This window comes from Adiantum capillus-veneris, chromosome 3 (assembly GCF_014529385.1).
Source record: "Adiantum capillus-veneris isolate H3 chromosome 3, ASM1452938v2, whole genome shotgun sequence".
Lineage (NCBI taxonomy): Eukaryota > Viridiplantae > Streptophyta > Polypodiopsida > Polypodiales > Pteridaceae > Adiantum > Adiantum capillus-veneris.
The window spans coordinates 103,284,443-103,305,649 of NC_140933.1; the positions used below are offsets into that span (position 1 = coordinate 103,284,443).

Below are 21,207 nucleotides of genomic sequence, written 5' to 3' on the forward strand. Positions count from 1 at the left end.
ATTCTCGTCGGGTGTCAGGGCTCACAGCCTGTGAGCTGTGTTCGCGCTTCCACTTTTGGAGGATGGCCGCGCAAGAGAAAAGATGGCCGAGCTGGTAAGGCCGGCACTTTGACAAGGTGAGGAGACCAACTTTTGCTTTTCGTGCAGCCTATGAGGACACGCCATCTCAGATGGGCCGCGTTTTGCCCGTCCTAGTGTGACAGGGGCCTAAGACACTTCGTGAATCGTTAGGACTTTCACAAGAAGTTTTGGACAAATTCTCACAATGATTCCCACATTGTGACTTACTCAACATCATGAGCTTCTCTGAGGGAGGCACCGCATTCCTAGCTAGGTACAATTGGGGGCAGGGGACCGTCGACCCGATGGGGGGGATCAGGGGTCCCCTGCCCCCAATCGTACCTAGTTAGGTATGCGGTGCCTCGCGTGGAGAAGCTCATGATGTTATTGATCATTGTATGAAAAACACTGGAATAGACTCCATTTTCCTACATGAAAAAATTTCTAAATCTTCTTGTGAATTTATCTATGGCTTCTCTCTAGTAGATAGCTCGTTTTCGTATCCACCATGGCATGCCCGTGCTCCCGGCCAGGCAACATATCCAGTTTCCCTCTACCTCGCACCACGAGCGTTGGCGGAGCTTGCTTTCTACCTTGCCAGAACCAGCATGTATGGACGGGGCAGCAGACTGCCCGTCCCTCGTCCTCATTATCAGCAACTCTGTCACAATGTCGAGTCGCTACTGCCTCCCACTCTTCATTATCGGCAGAAGAGTGGGACTTTCCTCCTCTAGAAGGTAGAGTTCGGATGAAGTGGGCTTTACATGCATCGCAAGAAGATTTTGAGGTAGAGGGGATGGCTGATTTTGATGATGAGGAGAAGGAGGAAGAAGACGAAGAGGATCTTCAGGACTTTGAGACTGATTACGATGTTGGCGGAAAGTTTGGAGATCATGACCGTCACCATGAGGGTGATACATTCATCTCTACTCGTGGGGAGGCCGCTGAATCAGTTGTTGATTACAAGATCAATGAGGATGAATTTCACAAGCTCTCTCTTCAGACTTGTGACTTTTTCATTCGCAAAGTGCCTGACGTTGACAATGATGTCTTCGACTTCAATGAGGTAAGTTTGAGGTGCATTGATTGTTGACAATTATGTTTTCTACTTCAATGATGTAAGTTTGCAGTTGCATGGATTGTGAAGTGCGAGTTATTGCTTGTACTTCAAAAGAGAGGGCTTTTGATTTTTTTCTCTCTTCTCGTGCAATTATGTTTATGCTCTTGTTTCCTTCCATCAACAAAAACTGCAAGATGAAATCCATTTATCTTCAAGTATTCATTGCAAGTCAATGGTGGTCCTTGCAGAATCGATCCTTGCTCACATTCGTAGTCTTCACATTGGAGATTTATCTCATATTTCTAATCTTGATGGCATTAATTGAAGTAGCAGCTATTGTCTTGAGCTAAGTGAATCTCTCTTAAAGCATCGAAGAAGTCCTATGAAAGAATGCTTGAAAGTCAGCACCATAGACTAACCTCACAATATTCAATTACTGGTAGATGCTGACAGAGAGAAAGAATATTGTATCAACGTCTGCGAAATGCCATGTTGGCCTATGAGAAAAATATGTCATGCTGAGAGATAGAATATTGTATTAATGTCTGCGAAATGCCATGTTGGCCTATGAGAAAAAATAGTATACAAGGGTGTCCATGTTCATGTATATTATGCATGAATTAAAAAAGGAAGAAGAAGGGGCATATACAACTCTGGTGAAACTAAAAGAGGGAGAAGATGGGGCATATATAACTCTGGTGTACTCAGCTGAAACTGTGTATACAGGGGATCCCAAAATGCATCCTAACTGTAGCATGTCATAGTTATACAACTTGCTCTCTATTAAAGGAACTACTCCCATTCTGAGGACATGCTAGGGTTAAGGATAAAATACATGGGAGAGGGTGAGATGGCCACTTTGAATAGAACTGAGAAAGGGGTCTAGTGATGCCTCTCTTCTCGCTTTGCTGTGTATGTGGTATAAATCTTTGCTCCCCGTAGGAGAGTCTAATGTTGATACCATGGGCCAGGCAAGCGTGGTCTCTATCAGGCCCAGCTATCAACTCTTCGAGCATACAATTGCACCAATTTAAACAGAAACATGACTGGCATTACCGGAAAGAGGCAGAGAGGTTTGATGTGCCTCTCTTCTCGCTGTGCTGTGTATGTGGTATAAATCTTTGCTCCCCGTAGGAGAGTCTAATGTCGATGCCATGGGCCAGGCAAGCTTGGTCTCTATCAGGCCCAGCTAACAACACTTCGAGCATACAATTGCACCAATTTAAACAGAAAACATGACAGATATTACCGGAAAGAGGTAGAGAGGTTTGATCAGCAAGGGAGACTCAACTGGTAGAGGAACAGAGAGGAAGATAATATGAGAGGGTGGATTATGGATAGTATTAAGTAGATAAAGTTTGAATTGGAGTATGGTGGATAAAGAGATCAGGGAGGGAGGTGTTATTCCATAGAGTCTATCAACCTATCAATACCCCTAAAATCTCATGGACATGTTAGTGACTTTATTCAATCTAGACAATTTGTGACAAAGGAGTGGAGTGGCTCCCCTCTTGTGCAGCACACACTGCACTAGATTCAACTTGTTGATTGAATGTGCACTTAAGGAATAGACACTGCCAAAAATACAAAAGCCTCAAAGTACAACTCAAAATTGAGGAGAATCTGTGAAGTCCTTCTTCTCCATCCACTTTGCATCAAGAGCCAGAAAGTCCCTGCCCTTGATCGAATTATTGGCGAACCTAGCTTACCCTTTGTGCTTTTCTTGTGTCCTAGGACCTATTGGTTACTGCTCTAGCTCCTTGTCCACCGACGTATCATTTTGAATCTTTGGAAGCTGTTTCCTTTGGTTCTTTCTTTAGACACTTCGAGAAGATATGTCCCTTTCACCATAGCCATAACACTTGCCTTGTAATATACTTGGACACTCCAAATCAAAGATCAACTACAATCCACATGAGGAATTGCAAACAACAGAATAAAACTTGGAGAGAGAGAGAGAGAGAGAGAGAGAGAGAGAGAGAGAGAGAGAGAGAGAGAGAGAGAGAGAGAGAGAGAGAGAGAGAGAGAGAGTTCTGATAGGGTCATCCGCAAAGCGCACACGCTTCTTGAATTTGCTAGTTGCCTCAAAAGTAGATTTCCGACCCAAATAGCTGGATAATCTGTCGCGCGATACTTCTTCCGATAGCTGTTGAAACTCATGACCTCGTTACACCACAAGCTTGTTACTGCCGATCAACGCTTTGCACATAGGATAAATACCAATCTCCCATTAGAGCTTGAGAGAGAGAGAGAGAGAGAGAGAGAGAGAGAGAGAGAGAGAGAGAGAGAGAGAGAGAGAGAGAGAGAGAGAGAGAGAGAGAGAGAGAGAGAGAGAGAGACATATATGTATGGAGATATAGATAATTTGAAAGACCGAGAGAGACAAATTAGTTAATGAGAGAAGATTGAGAGAGTGACACACCGCTGACTCGGAACGGCCGGACCCCTTCATAGGAATTATTTATTCCTCTAGAAATTAACAAGTATATAGGCTGAAAATTCTGCATGGAATCACCGTGCATTTTGCTACATGCAATCACTTTGGCAACACCTCTTTCGATGCTGTCACGTGACACATCGAACCCTGTGTGTCCGTGGACAAGCTACAACACGACAAGGGTTCAGTCAGTCCAATCAGTCTAGAATAGGAAGTGATCTAGCACTTGTGAGTCTGTTCGCAGACCATGCATGCCTAGATACTTAGTGTAGATGCTTATCCTCTGGTTGCCTACAGCATGATCATGAGCATTCCCATCAGAATCCATCAGAATCCTTCAGGGAAATTTTCCAGTGCATTTAGCCTATTTTCCCTATTTTTGACATTTTTCACTTATTATTTTTAAGTGACTTTTGTTGGAAAGTAGGTAGGGCAATTTTGCTAAGTTAATATATAAGCAAACCAGAGTTAGCACTTTCTGGCAGAAGAGGCAGCAGGAGCACCTTGCTCAACAAGCAACTTCTCAGCAAGACCAACACCCGCAGTAGCCCTAGCGTTTTCTCTCCACAGAAGACCTAGCGTTTTTGCATCAGATCAGCCTTGGCGTTTTGTGCACATAGCAGATCAGCCCCGGCGTCATCACAACACAGCAGATCAGCCTAGCGTTCTGCATCTGCAGAACAACCGGCAACAATAGAAGACAATTTCAGCCCTAGCGTTTTTGGTTTGGTTTGCATCACAACCTAGCGTTTTTGCAGATCATCGCGACGGAACATCAAGAACCAGCAGTGTTTTCAGTTTTCAGCCTTTAGACACCGCAGAAGAACCCCCGAACCTCGCAGATCTCACCTTCCCGCAGCAGTTCCTCGCCGCACGGTCAGTTTCCGCAAGGTTTATAGTTTCAGCCCGGAAAACCCAGATTTCAGCATCTGTGTTTTGAGTGCGTTGTCGTCGCATCGTCGCCATCGACATTGTCACCGACAGAGAGTCAGAATCCAGCAGATAAAGATTTGCAGATTTCAGCCTTAGAGTTTTCAGATTTCAGCCCGTCTCGTCGTCGTCCTCATCGTCGTCGACATCGTCGGCAAGTCCAAGCATTGTAGAGATTTGTGCAATCATAAGTAGACTGCTCTCGCCATAGAGAGTGGGGCCTTCGGAGGAGGGTTTTACAATGTCTCTGGTGTCGTATTCTCTTCTCTCTCTATCTCTCAGTCTCATGCACTTCCATTCACAGTGTCCATTCACTTTATTTGTGTCCATTGCGCACTCTCACTAAAGGAACGGAAAACTCTCCCTTCCGTAAGTAAAAGGAACCTTGAGCACAGTTCGGAGTACTCATCTGAGCAAAGTTTAAACACTCATTCTGTTGCACCTAACATTGGTATTAGAGCTTTGGCAGTGTTCTGTATCACTCAAGGAAAGAACCACAAGAATCACAATAATCTTTTTGCTTGTTGCGGTCGCACGAACCCAAGCTCGCTTGGGCGTGTCGATTCCTAATCGTGTTTTTGAAGAGTGACAGGAATCCCAAGAAAGAAGGGCTTGTCCCGCCTCCCCTTGTGCCTCTTTTCACTCATTGAGAGCGGACCGTGCACTTAGCGGCCGGCCAATCGACGTGAGGTGGGAGAAAGCAACCTTGGTGTGAGCGCAAGGCCGCGAAGGGGTGCGCCCGCGGAAAAGAGCAGAACTCGGGTAAAGAGAAGATCCTTCTCAAACATAGATTGCAAGCGAAAGAAGAACCTCAAGAACCCACAAGAACCCAAGACCCCCAAGAACCCAAGTTCCTCATGAACTTAAGAACCCAAGACCACAAGAACCCACAAGAACCCAAGACTTCAGTGGATGGTCATCACTTCCCTATCTACGCCAAGGATTGCACTAACTCCTATGGAGGAGTTGGAGCAGATGTTTATGGACAGGAAGTTAGAATGCGAAGCAAGAAGAGTAGAAAGAATGGCAAAATTTGATCGTAAATGCAAAGAAAGAAAAGCAGAAATGGATCGTAGACACGCCGAAAGAAAAGCAGAAAGAGAGGCAGCCATAGAGCGTGAGCATGAGCAAGCGCGACACATGAAAGAGTTCTTGCTACTCTTTTCTATTGTGCAGGTGCAGTTTGCAGAGAATCAGGAGAAGGAGACTCTCTCAGTCTCTTCTTCTCCAAAGCATGACACAGGATTTGCATGATGATTTGAATGATAATGATGAGCATGATGATTTGGATGACAATGACAAGCATGATGATTTGCTTGATCAAGATGTGATTTCTCACAAGCATGATGAGTTGCATGAAGATGTGTGATTGTTTACAAGGATGATGTGTTAGTTGATACTTTTTCTAGTGAAGCTAACGTCATTGCAGATTCAATGAGTCACGAAGAACCGATCTTGGCTCTCGTGCCTAGGTCCAAAGAACCCCTTCAGAAAGAACCGATCTTGGCTTTCGAGTCGAGTTTCAAAGAACCCTCATAGGAAGTACTATGTGTTCACATGATTAGTCAGCACGCATTGTTCGAGTGTTTCATTCGTGGTCGTTTCCTGTATTTTAGTCGTCGTCTTTATGTGATCCCTTTTTTTAGGCATGACATATTGTTCGTTGATCACGTTTCACTCATGAATGAGCACGGATGTATGCGGATTGTTCATGAAAAGCTGAAAAGTATGCATTCAAGGACGTCACATTCCATGTCTCTTCCTTGGCACGACACAATTGTAGAAAGAGCACATGAAAGTATGAGCACCAAGCATGGGCATTTCCGTTGTGAATTGCCATAGTTGATTGCTTTAGATCAAAAGAGAGATTCGATCTCATTGTTTGCGTGTGTGTGGTGAACGATTTGGCACTCCGCCTCAGAATCCAGCAGATAAAGATTTACAGATTTCAGCCCGTCTCGTCGTTGTCCTCATCGTCGTCGACATCGTCGGCAAGTCCAAGCATTGTAGAGATTTGTGCAATCATAAGTAGACCGCTCTCGCCATAGAGAGTGGGGCCTTCGGAGGAGGGTTTTACGTCTCTGGTGTCGTATTCTCTTCTCTCTCTATTTCTCAGTCTCATGCACTTCCATTCACAGTGTCCATTCACTTTGTTTGTGTCCATTGCACTCTCTCACTAAAGGAACGGAAGGCTCCCCCTTCTGTAAGTAAAAGGAACCTTGAGCACAGTTCGGAGCACTCATCTTGAGCAAAGTTCAAACACTCATTCCGTTGCACCTAACAGTTGCCTTCCTTCCCCTTCATAAACTAGAGAGAGAGAGAGAGAGAGAGAGAGAGAGAGAGAGAGAGAGAGAGAGCGTGTAGGACTTATAAGAGAGAGAAGTAACATTCAAAGCTTAATGGAAAGGAGAAGTAGCATGTAGAGGGCAATGGTGTAGAGGCTTCTTGGAGTGACGTTGGGCTGAAAATTCAGCAAATGGAATTGTGTTCAAATGAAGGAAAAGGCTTGTATTTGTAAGAGAGGTGGTTTCCTTTAAAATATCAGTCCTTCTTTGAAATTTGAGACCTTCTTTGAAATTTCAAGCGTTCTTTGAAATTTGAGGCCTCCTTGGAAATTTGAGGCCTCCTTTGAATTTGGAGGCCTTCTTTGAAATTTGATGCCTCTTTTGAGATTTGAGGCCAAGTTCTAGAATCTTCTAGAAACTTCTCTGGAAAATTGTTAACTATCATGAAATATCAATATGGGTATCAAATGAAAGCTCTTTTCGAGTAGAATACATAAGACTCATGCATTTTCAAAACAACATTCAATGCAAGTCATCATGCATGTTTTATTGTGTGTGCCTTAGGTAGATTCCATCCGTTCCATACACTTGTATCCATCTATATCTTTCTTCCCAAAGAGGTAAGAGAATATAGTCCTTCATGCTTTCAAGCATGTCAATGGACATTCGTACTTCCCCACTTAGGGATAGAAGTATGTCTAACCGATCATGGTTCCGTAAGTACAAGAACACATGTCTTGTTATGTATTCTTTGAATCGAAAAGACAACATATGTAATCTTTCATAAATTCCTTTGATTCGTATTCAAAAGCCGATGACATACCTCCCCCTTAAATTTCAGTTGTCCTCAATTGAAAGGCTTCCAAATAGGGGTTTAGTACTTCCGGATAATCTTTCAAATCATCTGTTTCCATCCATTTGGCATCAAGGGCTGAATAATTCTTAAACTTCACGAAGAATTTCCTAATAATCTTGCCTTTGGGCCCTTTCTTTTCTTTGTGAAAAACAATCTGTTCTGGTTGTAGCACTTCAATAGATTCTTCATGAAGTTCAAGTGGATCTGCCATGATAGGAGAGGGTGGTTCTTCTTCATGGTAGGGCTTCAATAAACTCACATGAAAAGCGTTGTGAAATTTCCAATGATCATTGATTATTTGTTTAATTTTGCAGAGTCCATTACACCTGTTTGAGAGCTTGTTCTTCTTCTTTCGGCGTTTCTTGTCAAATTTGAGAAGTACCCATTGTCCTTCTTTATAGTCTGCTTCTTGTCTTCGTTTGTCGGCAGCTTTCTTTTGCTTGGCTTGAGACTTCGCTATGGCTTGATGCACTTGAGTGAGCATCTGATCCACATCTTCAACAAACCTATCTGTTGCAGATATTTGCTCTTTGATTTGCATAATAGGCAATAGATGTGGTTGCCCATAGATCACTTCAAAAGATGCTTTTCTTGTAGAAGAATGTACAATATTGTTATAAGCAAACTCAAGGAGAGGTAGGTACTTTTCCCAAGTGTTCTTTTGCTCAACACAAAAGCACTTCAATAAATCCAAGATTTGAAGATTGACATTTTCTCTTTGTCCGTCTGTTTGAGGATGATAAGAAGAAGAGAAATCTAGCTTAGTGCCGACATTTTCAAATAGTGCTCTCCAAAATAGGCTTGTCGTTCTAGGATCCCTATCTCCCACTATAGACTTTGGAAGCCCATGGTGCTTGAATAAATGGTTTCCATTTGTTTTGCTCCCACTATCTTCTTTACTGAATGAAGTGTGCCATCTTGCTAAACCTATCCACAATGGTCCATATAGCGTCATTTTCCTTATGGATCTTTGGAAAACCTGTAATAAAATCCATTGCAATGCTTTCCCATGGCCTGTGTGGAATCGGCAATGGCTGCAATAAGCCTTTTTATTTTCCTCGATGAATTTTACCTTTTGACATGTTATGCATTGTCGAACAAATGCAACAATGTCCTTTTGTAAAGTTGGCTAATAGAAATATCTTTCAACCATTTGAGTGGTTAGAAGAATACCCCTATGTCCCTCAAATGGAGGTGCATGACATTCCTCCATAACTCTTGGCCTTAGTTGCTTTACAACACAAAGTTGATCATCATCAAGAAACGTTCTCGTGTATTGGGTAAGGTATCTTAATGTCTCCTTGCTGCAAACAATACCATGCTTGAGCAAAGTCTTCATTTACACACGCATTGCTGTGAAATCAGTGTGATATCCAATAGTAATGGCTCCAACTTGAGGTCTTCTTGACAAAGCATCGGCCACCATGTTGTCTTTATCCGTCATGTTTTCAAGAGTGAAATGAAAAGTAGATAAGAAATTTGCCCACCACGTTTGCATTGGTGACAACTTCTTTTGTGTGAGGAATACTTTAAGCTTTGGTGATCGGTTTTGACCACAGAAGTAGTGCTTAAAAGATAGTGCTTCGATATGGTTAATGCATGAACCACAACAAGCAATTCCTTTTGATAGGTGGAGTAATTCTTCTCTCCATCTTGCAACTTCCGACTCTCATAAGCAATCGGTCTTCTATCTTGCATCAATACAACTCAAGCATCACAATGTATTACAAAATCTTTGTTTAAGTCAGGAAGATGTAAAACAATATTCTTGCTAGCTTCTTCCTTCAATTTTTTGAAGGCTCGCTCTTCTATTTGCGTCCACATGAAGACAACTCTCTTTTTGCACAAGTCATGCAAATGTGTTGCAATGTGCGTGAAGTAGCAAACGTATTGCCTGTAGTAAGAGCAAAGTCCAAGAAAGCTTCTGACTTCATGAACATCCTTCGGAGTTGACCATTCTACAATGGCCTTTACTTTGGTAGGATGTAAGGTGCAGCGGAAGTGAATGTTCAACTTTGCTCAAGATGAGTGCTCCGAACTGTGCTCAAGGTTCCGTTTACTTACGGAAGGGAGAGCCTTCTGTTCCTTTAGTGAGAGAGGGCAATGGACACAAACAAAGTGGTGAACACTGTGAATGAAGGTGGTTAGACTGAGAGATAGAGAGAGAAGAATACGACACCAGAATGTTGTCAAAACCCTCCTCCGAAGGCCCCACTCTCTATGGCGAGAGCGGTCTACAATTGATTGCAAAAATCTCTACAATGTTTTGGACTTGCCGACGATGTCGACGACTGTAACAAAATGCTGACGTGTCAAAGCCTAAAGAATGGAGTCAACTTACAGATGTGGCCGAGGTGCCTAAACCCTAATTTTTGCTAGATACCCTAATTCTGCCCAAAACCCTAATTCTGTTGAAACCCTAACCCTAAAATGAGAAACCCTAATTTTTCCCGAGACCCTAACCCTAAAATCAGTAACCCTACGAAGAAGCAGCAGAAGAAGAAGAAGAAGTTTTACAGACTTACAAAGTCTTGACGAGTGGCCTATTTTTAATGAAGAGTTTCCACCAACTTATGGGACTCCGTCCGATGGGGCCCAAGTGACATAAAGGCATTGAAAATAAAGCAGAACACACTCAAAAGACTTTGCACATCAAAATATGATGATGTGACACATGTACGGACGTTCCAGAGTTCGCGGCAGATTTTTAGGAAAATCCCAAAATTTTAGGAAAGTGATTTTTTGGGGTCAGCTTTTCATATTTGATGCTTTTAAGCTTTGGGCCTTTAAATATGAGCCTTGGGGGCCCTCTCTGGCACTCTTCAGCGCGCAGATTGCAGAGGAGGTGCTCCCGGACCGTTGTACTTTGCGAATCAGCAATAATATAAAGAAATACCGCAAGGGGCGCCGAGGTTTGGGGCCACTACTCTCTGGGGTGGAATTCCGCCACTCCGTGTCGCATGTCATCTCTCTCTCTCTCTCTCTCTCTCTCTCTCTCTCTCTCTCTCTCTCTCTCAGTTCAGTTGTTATTGAAGTGCTAAAAGTTTGTTCGGTCTGTTCTTTTCTATTGGCACGTGGTGCCCGCCTTGTGACAGTGGTATCAGAGCATCAGGCGTGTGCTTTTTTGAAAGCATACCGGTCCCACAAAAGAGCAGACAGAGGACAGAATTTGAGGTATCTTCGCCCTCCAACCCTAGCCACTCCCACCCTTACTTCATCGCGCATCGGGCGCGCTCCCGTCTTCACCGCTCATGTCTTACAGGGCATAAGCCATTAAGATCACTTGCAAAAGAAGGATCCAAGATTTGTTTCGAGTCACTGTTTTCTCAGAGGCAGTGCCATGCAGATGTTGATAGCTACCAAGCAGCATACTCAAAGTACTTGGCAAGCTTTCAAGAAAAATTTTGTCCGAAGTTATATGCTTTCTGACATCTTCCTTCGAAGTGCAACTTCTGGCAGAGTGGGGTATCCTGAAATACTTGCCATAGTAACCCTAGCAAATTATAACTTGAAATTTCTCGACATCTTTCAATAGGTGTCTCTTCTTGAGCAGATGACATTGGAAATCGAGTGCGATTGCTATTTTGGGACTACCATCGCCGCCAACAAAAACACTGTCTGTCCAAGAGCTGATGGACCATGCTGTGCTCAGCTACGACCTTACGGAATGAACCTAACCCTAATTTTTGGTGCAGGTTCTAGGATGGAAAGTTGATCGACTTTTCAAGCTCGACTGATGTCGAGATTGCTTTTTTAAGTTTCAAATCTGTTTGAAAACTTGTTTGGTGATCCTCTTTGGAATTTGTTTGAAATGGATGCTATTTGTTTCGAACCTGTTTTGGTGCCGAATTGAATTGTTTGACTGTGGTTTGATACAGGTTTCAATGATTGGTGATTTTACTCCCGGGTGGAGAAGTGAGAAATGATGTTTGAGAATGCTTGTTCATACTCATGGCCCGGACCCTTGTGGTTATTTGCGGGGGGAGTATTGAATGATTGAAAAGTGTTGTTTTTACTCATGGCCCGGACCCTTGTGGTTATTTACGGGGGGAGTATTGTTGTTGTTACTCATGGCCCGGACCTAGATGGTTATGCGGGAGGAGTATTAAGAAGTCTGAGCAGTGTGTTACTCTCAACACCTCCAAACGACGCAGGCTACGGTTTGGGGGGCGTTTGGTTGTAAAAGGCCTCTATATCTCATGGCCCGGACCTTTTTAGGTTATTTGCGGGAGGAGTGATGAGGGAGTCGTTGAACGGCTCATGGCTCGGACCTAGATGGTTATTTGCGGGGGGAGTGTTCATCGGCGACTTTATGTTTCTATGTCTTGTAACATGCATATGTGAGCATTTGTGTTGCATTGTGATGTGCCAACCACTGAATATTCCTAATTGGATGAGATTGCCTCGGTATGTAATTTTAGTGCATCAAGACACCCGTGGAAGATCAATACGGTCTGGGTGTGATGGCTAATTTTACTACGCCGGAATATCAAGAGTTCCAATCTGGACGAAAGGAGAAGCTAACTCCTTGATCAAAAGAGGAGAAAGGAGAAGCTAACTCCTTCATAAAAAGAGCGAACTGATTGTCCCTTGAAATGTCCCTTGGAATTTTTTGAGCTAACTTGAATTGTTTTGCAGATATGCTGTAATCGCGGACGATTACTCTCTTTCAAGAAGGGGAGATGTAACAAAATGCTGACGTGTCAAAGCCTAAAGAATGGAGTCAACTTACAGATGTGGCCGAGGGGCCTAAACCCTAATTTTGTCCAAAACCCTAATTCTGTTGAAACCCTAACCCTAAAATAAGAAACCCTAATTCTGCCCGAAACCCTAACCCTAAAATCAGAAACCCTACGAAGAAGCAACAGAAGGAGAAGAAGAAGTTTTACAGACTTACAAAGTCTTGACGAGTGGCCTATTTTTAACGAAGAGTTCCCACTAACTTATGGGACCCCGTCCGATGGGGCCCAAGTGACATAAAGGCATTGAAAATAAAGCAGAACACACTTAAAAGACTTTGCACATCAAAATATGATGATGTGACACATGTACGGACGTTTCGGAGTTCGCGGAAGATTTTTAGGAAAATCCCGAAATTTTAGGAAAGTGATTTTTTGGGGTCAGCTTTTCATATTTGATGCTTTTAAGCTTTGGGCCTTTAAATATGAGCCTTGGGGGTCTGCTCTGGCACTCTTTAGCGCGCAGATTGCAGAGGAGGTGCTCCCGGACTATTCTCTCTCTCTCTCTCTCTCAGTTCAGTTGTTATTGAACAGTCGTTATTGAAGTGCTAAAATTTTGTTCAGTCTGTTCTTTTCTATTGGCACGTGGTGCCCGCCTTGTGACAACGACGAGATGGACTGAAATGTGAAAATGCTAATGTTTGAAATATGAAAATCTTTATCTGTTGAATTCTGACTCTATGTCGGTGACGATGTCGATGACGACGACGACGTGCTGAAAACGCAGATGTTGAAGTCTGTGCTTTTTGGGCGAAATCTGCAAACTGCGTAGGATCTGACCGTGCGGCGAGGATCTGCTGTGAGAAGGTGAGATCTGTAAGGTTTGGGGGTCCTACTGCGATGTTTGACTGTTGAAACTGAAAACGCTGATCCTACTGCTGATTCTGTCGCGAATATCTGCAAAAACGCTGAGCTATCAGGCTGATGCAAAAACACTAGGGCTTTTGCTGGTTCTGCTATGGCCGGTTGTCTTGTAGATGCATAACGCTAGGTTGATTTGTTGTTCTACTGGCGTCGGGAATCTGCAAGTGCAAAAACGCTGGCTTCTGCTGTGGATGAAAACGCTAGGTCACTGAAACGCTAGGTTGGTCTTGGGGGTTCTGCTGAGAAGGTGCCTGTTTAGCAAAGGTGCTCCTGCTGCCACTTCTGCTAGAGTTGCTAGCGCTAGGTTTTTCTTATATAGTCACTTACTGAATTTGCCCTACCTAGTTCCCAACAAAAGTCACTTAAAAATAATAAGTGAAAAATGTCAAAAATAGGAAAAATAGGTCTATGCACTGTAAAAATGCTCCTGATGGGTTCCAACTGAAATCTGATGATCATGCTGTGTGCAGCCTGAGGATATGCATCTATTCTAAGTGCTTGGACATGCACGGTCTGCGAACAGACTCACAAAAGTGCCAGATCACTTCCTAATCTAGGCTGATTGAACCGAACTGAACCCATGTCATGAAGTAGCTTGTCCACGTACACATAGGGTTAGATGTGTCACGTGACATCCCCTCCTTTTCAAAGTGAGGTACTGGTACCGAATTGTATGGCGTCGAGAGAGATTACCAACAACATCCGGAATCGTAGGAAGGACTCGTCGCCGGCCCACTCTGATGCGTGGGTTGTGCGATACTTGAACTTCATAAAGGTCTGCAACGCTTGCTTCTTTGGGCCGCGTTGAAAGTGACACAAAGTCTTTTGTGGATCCTTCAATGCTTCAACTTCGTCTATAGTCATGCGTCTACCTTCTTCAAGAATCTCCGAGGATGAAAATTCTTGAAACCACTTTCAACACAAAAACATGAACATACCCATTCCATGTAAAGTGTGAAGTGATAGAGGGGCTAGCGATGGGTGTAGAAGAGCCCACAAGCAGAGAGAGAGTGAGCGCGAGTGTTGTTGCAGAGAGAGGGAGAGAGGAGATTGTACGATTTCTTAGTGTGTTTCTTGGGCACACAACTAAAAGCCCTATGTTTTATTATTATGTAAGGGTACAAGCTTATGACCATTTAAATGGCATTTGGGTGTGAACACACCCAAGTATAAAAGAATGAATAAATGAGTAAGAGAGGCTAGAAGAGGGCCTTTAGACCCAACAACCTCTCACTTAAAGGCCCGATGTGGTACCTTTAAGTAACTCCCACTAAGTGTAAGCAATGCTGATGGTGTGTCTTAGCAAGACACTTAGTGAGAACATCTGCAGGGTTATCCTGTGTCTTGATCTTTGTCAGTGTGACAAGGCCATCATCCAATACCTGTCGTATAAAATGGTACCGCACATCAATGTGTTTGGTACGAGCATGGAACATGGCATTCTTAGCCAGGCATACAGCGCTTTGACTATCACAACCAAGCACTGGAGCATATGCAGGAAGACCAAAGTCTCTGACCAACCTGCCAAGCCAAATAGCTTCCTTAGAAGCCTCTGTGGCTGAAATATATTCAGCCTCTGTAGTGCTTAGTGCCACGATCTTCTATAACCTTGAACACCATGAAATAGCACCTCCAACAGGTGTGAATACATATCCACTGGTAGACTTTCTAGTGTCAAGATCACTTGCCATGTCCGAATCACAGAATCCCCGCAATGATAGTGTACCCTTGCCATAACGTATACATGTGTCCAGTGTACCTTTTAAGTATTTGAAGATGCTCTTCACTGCCTCCCAATGTGGTTTGCCAGGATTAGACATGAACCTGCTAACAACTCCCACTGCATAAGCAATGTCTGGTCGTGTAGCAACCATGGCATACATCAATGAACCACAAGCTGAAGCATAAGGAATGCGTTTCATAGCATGAGCAGCTATATCATCTTTTGGGCAATCAAGCTTGCTAAGCTTTGTGTGCGGAGGTAAGGGCACACCAAGAGGCTTAGCATCAGCCATATTAAATCTCTCAAGTACTTTCTTGATGTACTTGTCTTGAGAAAGGAATAAAAGACGCTTCTTTCTATCCCTCGTAATACGCATACCCAAAATATGTTCAGCTGCACCCAAATCTTTCATCGAGAAAGCTGAATTCAGCTCCTTTTTCAAAGCATTCAAAGTCTCCTTATGCTTGCCAGCAATCAACATGTCATCCACATATAGGACTAGCACAATAAGATTACCATCAAGAGCCTTTTTAGTGTAAAGACAGTGATCTGCTTGACTGCGTTTGAAACCATGATTGAGCATAAAAGTATCAAACTTTTTGTACCACTGTCTAGGAGCTTGTTTCAGCCCATACAAGCTGTGTTTTAGTTTGCATACCAAATCTCTTTCCCTGGAATGACAAAGCCCTCAGGCTGCAGCATATACAGTTCCTCATCCAAGTCACCATGTAAGAACGCAGTGATCACATCCATTTGATCAAGCTCGAAATCCAAGATAGCACATAGAGCAAACAACACATGGAGAGTAGACATCTTCACTACAGGTGAGAAGATTTTCTGGAAGTCAATGCCTTCCTTCTGTGCATAACCCTTAGCAACTAAACGCGCTTTGTATTTGGGTTTGTCATCAACACATTTGATCTTATAAACCCACTTGTTAGGAATAGCTTTCCTACCTTTGGGCAAAGGCACAAGCTCCCATGTATTATTTGCATACAGTGATTGCATCTCAGATTTCATAGCAAGCTCTCACTTACTTTTGTCGTCACAAGATTGGGCCTCTTTGTATGTAAGAGGCTCTCCCTCATCAGTCAACAAAACACAATCCAAAGATGGCTGAAACCTCTCTGGTTGACGTCTCTGACGTGTAGATCTCCTCACCCAGTGATCTACATTTGCCGGTAAAGGGTCTACAGCCTCAGGAATGATTCCGTTATCATTTAGCGGCTGATTTTCAGCATTTATACCCTACTGTAAATCATTTTCAGCTTGCTGATCATTGTGTTCTACCCCATTTTGTGTATCTATTTGTTGTCCGTTCTCTTCTGGCTGTTGCACAAATGGTTGCTGCTCATTTTCAGCATCAATAGGCACCATATTTTCAGCCAAGGAAGGCTTTATGGCTGGTTGGTCATTATGAAATTTGACCCTCTTTTTATCACGGTCTACATGTGTAGCATTTTGGAGCAATTTAGCCTCATGAAATACTACATCTCGGCTGCGTACAACCTTCCTGTAATCAGGTAGCCATACTTTGTAACCCATCTCACCCTCATCTCCATAACCCATGAAGATGCCTCTGATGGATTTCATGTCTAGCTTAGTCCTCTGATCTACAGGCACATGCACAAATGCCTCGCAGCCAAAAACACGCAAATGGTCATATGAAGTAGGTTTGCCAGACCAAATCTCTTCGGGGATGCCATTGTCCAAAACACGATTTGGGGAACGGTTGCATACATGAACTGCAGTTTTCAAAGCCTCTCCCCAAAATTCTTGCGGAAGATTAGCTGTGGACAACATGCAACGTATCCTCTCACAAATTGTGCGGTTATATCTCTCAGCCACGCCATTAGATGATGGATTATAAGGGGCTGTTAACTCCCTTTTAATACCATGCATCTCACAAAAAACATTAAATTCACGTGATACATACTCTCCCCTATTATCTGTTCTTATGGCCTTTAACTTGAGACCCTTTTGTGTGGTCACAAAAGCATGAAATCTTTTAAAAGCGTCAAAAACATAACTCTTGTTTTTAAGTACATACACCCAAGTCTTTCTACTGAAATCATCAATGAAAGATACAAAATAGCATGCACCACCATGTGAGCTCATAGACATAGTGCAAACATCTGAATGTACTAAATCAAGAGCATGCAACTTTTTAGAGACGCCAGACGAATAAGAGAACTTCACTTGTTTACCATAGATACAATCTTTACAAAATTCAAGGCAAGGACCTTTTACATCAAATCTCCCAAGAGAGGAGAGAACCTGCAGTCCTTTCTCACTCATATGGCCAAGTCTCTTATGCCAAAGTTCCATTGGACAATGAACTTCAGCCATAGCAACAAACTTGCCAGGTAAGGCCTTGCAATGCAAATAGTATAAAGTTCTCCTTTTGCTGCCCTTCACAATCAACATAGAACCCTTTTGTATTTTCCAAGAGCCACCACCAAAGGTAGTGAAGTAGCCCTTTACATCCAGCTGCCCAACTGATAGCAGACTCTTCTTAATGCCAGGCACATACCTAACATCATGCAAAACAAGTTCTTGGCCATTTTCCAAAGCCAAGTGAATGGTGCCAACACCCTCAATGTCACATGCATAGTTATTACCCAAGTAAACTTTACCTAGGTTACCTGCAGTGTATGTGGCAAAAGACTCCAAAGGAGTTACATGAAATGAGGCACCACTGTCTACTATCCAAGACTGGGACAGCCCATCATGTGTTGAAAGCAAAGCGTCAATAAGATCTGGCTTCGTGATATACATATCACTTGCCATAGCCACAACATCATCAAAGACACTCGAAGCTACGACAAGTGCTTCGTCCACATCAACAATTTCCTCTATGACCACACTAGAGGCCACATTGGCCTTGCTAGCATCCTTGGAAGAAGAGGAGGTGTCATCATCACCTTTAGCATCTTTTGCATCCTTCTTCTTCTTACCCTGCTGTTGCTTCTTCCTCTCAAGCTCTTGCTTGTAAAATCTGCAATCAGGCTTTTTATGCCCTTTGCGTCTACATTGATAGCAAGTTATATCTTGAGATTTTCCCTTGCTCTTACTTCTACTCTTGCCCCTTTGAGCTACATTGTTCCTTTTCTCTGACCTACCCCTTACATGATAAGCTGTGCCACTGCCTTCACCACTGGCTTTCCTCCTAATCTCCTCATTGAGAATGGAGCCTCTTACACCATCATAGGTTAAAGCAGCATTGTTTGACAATGACACAACAAGCGCTTCCCAACTGTCAGGCAAAGTCATCAAAAGAAAGATAGCTTTCAACTTGTTATCAAATGGTTGCAGCCTTGAATCCTGAAGTTGACTTAAACACCTGTATACGCATTCAAATGCTCAGATGCAGGCTTTGCCTCATTCGATTCCATGTTTACAAGTTTCCGCATGAGATGAACTTGATTCAGAGGAGTTTTATTCTCATATGAACTAGTCAACTTCTGCCAATAGCATGTGTAGTGTCAAGACGCTTAATATCAGTAAGCACATCATCTGACACAGCCATTTTGATATAAGCAATAGCCTTTTTGTTCAGCTTTGCTCAATCTGCATCTGACAAGTTTTGCTGCGAGCAATGCATCTTCGCAATCTTTAAGGAATAGAATGCTTTGCATTCTTTCCTTCCACAAATCAAAGCCAGTGCCATCAAATCTTTTGATTTCCATCAAAGACTTTGACTCACTGCTACTTGTAGATGCATTGGAAGCCATTTCGATGCAAAATAGACCAAAAATTTACTGCTGTAATTTTATAACAGCAGGCTGCAAGTTGCAATTTTAGCCTCTTTCAGGCTCAAAGAACACTATAGACGTGCAAGGAAACGTAACACTGGGTTACAAACACTTTATCCAAAGTGTACAACAGTAAAAGAGATAAATTTCAGTAGTAAATACTGAAATTTCAGCACACACATGAAGCATACATCTTGTGCATGAATGCTTCCACTTCACCAGTAAAACCAAAGTGCATTTGCAACAACCTCAAACCTGTAAAACTGAGGTAAAAGCTGCTGCAAAATGTATTTTCAGCAATACATATACTCAATGGGAAGGATCCACAAGTAAATACATGTGTTTATTGTCACATAAACCTCCTGTATATGTGAGAGAGGTCTCAAACTCTGCTCAATTGTACCACAAATTGCAATACATGACACAAAATGTCCAGAATTGCATCACATTTGCAAAAGCCCCAAAAGTTACTACACAATTTGTTGAAATTTCTGAAAAATCAGCAAAAGCTCTAAATTTCTCAACTCGAATCCCCGAGAATTTCTCTTGTAATTACACCTGTAGACGTAGACTTGAATAATCTTGCACTAATGTGCAAAACCCCCAAGTTTAAAATGACAACTTGCTGAAATTTACTGAAATTTCAGCAAATAGGGCAAAACTCCCAATTCTCCGGGTAGATTGGTGTTGCCCAAAGTGTCCCAAATGTACCTGTAACACTTGTGCTTGCTGTAATCAACAGAAAAAACCTGTTTTTTGAAGAGAAACAACTCGAAATGACATGTTTTCAACCTGTTTTCAGCATATAAGCACTTGTGGGCTAAGATATTGCCTTCCTTGAGTCCGGGGAGGAGAGAGAAGACACCTGCGCTTGCTGTTTTTAGAGAGAGAAAATTGCATAGGAGAGAGAAAATGAAGATTTCTCGCGAGGGAATGCGCGCGGGAGTAGGGAACTTGGCTCTGATACCAGTTTGAAGTGATAGAGGGGCTAGCGATGGGTGTAGAAGAGCCCACGAGCAGAGAGAGAGTAAGCGCGAGCGCTGTTGCAGAGAGAGGGAGAGAGGAGATCGTACGATTTCTTAGTGTGTTTCTTGGGCACACAACTAAAAGCCCTATGTTTTATTCTTATGTAAGGGTACAAACTTATGACCATTTAAATGGCATTTGGGTGTGAACACACCCAAGTATAAAAGAATGAATAAATGAGTAAGAGAGGCTATAAGAGGGCCTTTAGACCCAACAAAGTGACTGGAAAAGTACTATTCCTTCAAAAAAACTGTGCATGCAATGTAGATGAACATAGAGATGGAGTGCCAAACCGTTCATCAAACACACACAAACAATGGCTTCGAAACTTGTCTTTCTTATCTAAATCAATCAACTGTGGCAAAGCACAATGAAAATGCCGATGCTTGATGCTCAATCCTTCTTGTGCTCTTTCGGATACTGTGTCATGCCAAGGAAGAGACATGGAATGTGAATTTCTTTAATGCAAACATGTCATCTTTTCATGAGTAATCCACATATATCCGTGCTCATTCATGAGTGAATCGTGCTCAACGTACAGTATGGCATGCCTATGAAAATGGATCACACAAGGACGATGACTAAAATACAGGAAAGCATCACGAATGAAACACTCGAACAATGCGTACTGACTAATTATTCGAACACAGAATACTTCCTGTGTGGGTTCTTTGGGCCTCGACTCGAGAGCCAAGATCGGTTCTTCGTGATTGATCGAATCTGCAATGAGGTTAGCTTCACTAGAAAAAGTATCAACCAACCCATCATCCTTGTTAACAATCACATCGTGATCATACACACCATCATGCTCGTGAGAAATCACATCTTGATCATGCAAATCATCATGCTTATCATTATCATCCAATTCATCATGCTCATCATTATCATTCAAATCATCATGCTTATCATCATGCAAATCTTCATGCGTGTCATGCTTTGGAGAAGAAGAGACTGAGAGAGTCTCCTGCTCCTGATTTTGTTCAAACTGCGCCTGCACAATAAAAAAGAGTCGCAAGAGAACTCTTTCATGTGTTGGTTGCTCTTTTCTTTTCTTGCTTTGTTCTCGCGATCAAATTCTGCTTCTCTTTCTTTGTTCTCGCGTATTCTGCTTGTCTTTCTATGGCTGCCAAGCATGCTTGCTCGCTCTCACGCGCTATGGCTACCATTCTTTCTTGGTACTTACGATCAATTTCTGCCATTCTTTCTGCTGTTTGTGCTTCGCGTTCTAACTTCCTATCCATCATCATTTTGTCGAAAGCCTCCATAGGAGTTAGTGCAATCCTTGGCGTAGATGGGAAGGGGGAGGGTCGGAAAAACCTCCTGGTGGGGAAAACTCTTCTTCGCCACTCCCATGCTCACCACCTCCATGCGAAGTATCCATTCCGCTTCGGGTGATGACCATCCACTGAAGTCTTGGGTTCTTAAGTTCACGAGGAACTTGGGGTCTTGGGTTCTTGGGGCTCTTGAGTCTT

General features: G+C 42.9%; 1 protein-coding gene across 2 annotated transcripts in view; it reads left to right on the forward strand.

Annotated features, from left to right (window-relative positions):
• The first annotated feature begins 516 nt into the window (after positions 1-516).
• The window catches only part of PTAC6 (plastid transcriptionally active 6), a 45,512-nt gene continuing 24,821 nt past the window's right edge, over positions 517-21,207 (forward strand). Inside the window, exon 1 of one of the 2 annotated variants that reach the window (XM_086508978.1) lies at positions 517-1,126. In XM_086508978.1, coding sequence (XP_086365104.1) covers positions 569-1,126 — 558 coding nt within the window. In that variant the 5' untranslated portion in view covers positions 517-568. The remainder of the gene's footprint in view (positions 1,127-21,207) is intronic. The other variant, XM_086508977.1, reaches the window with a different exon arrangement.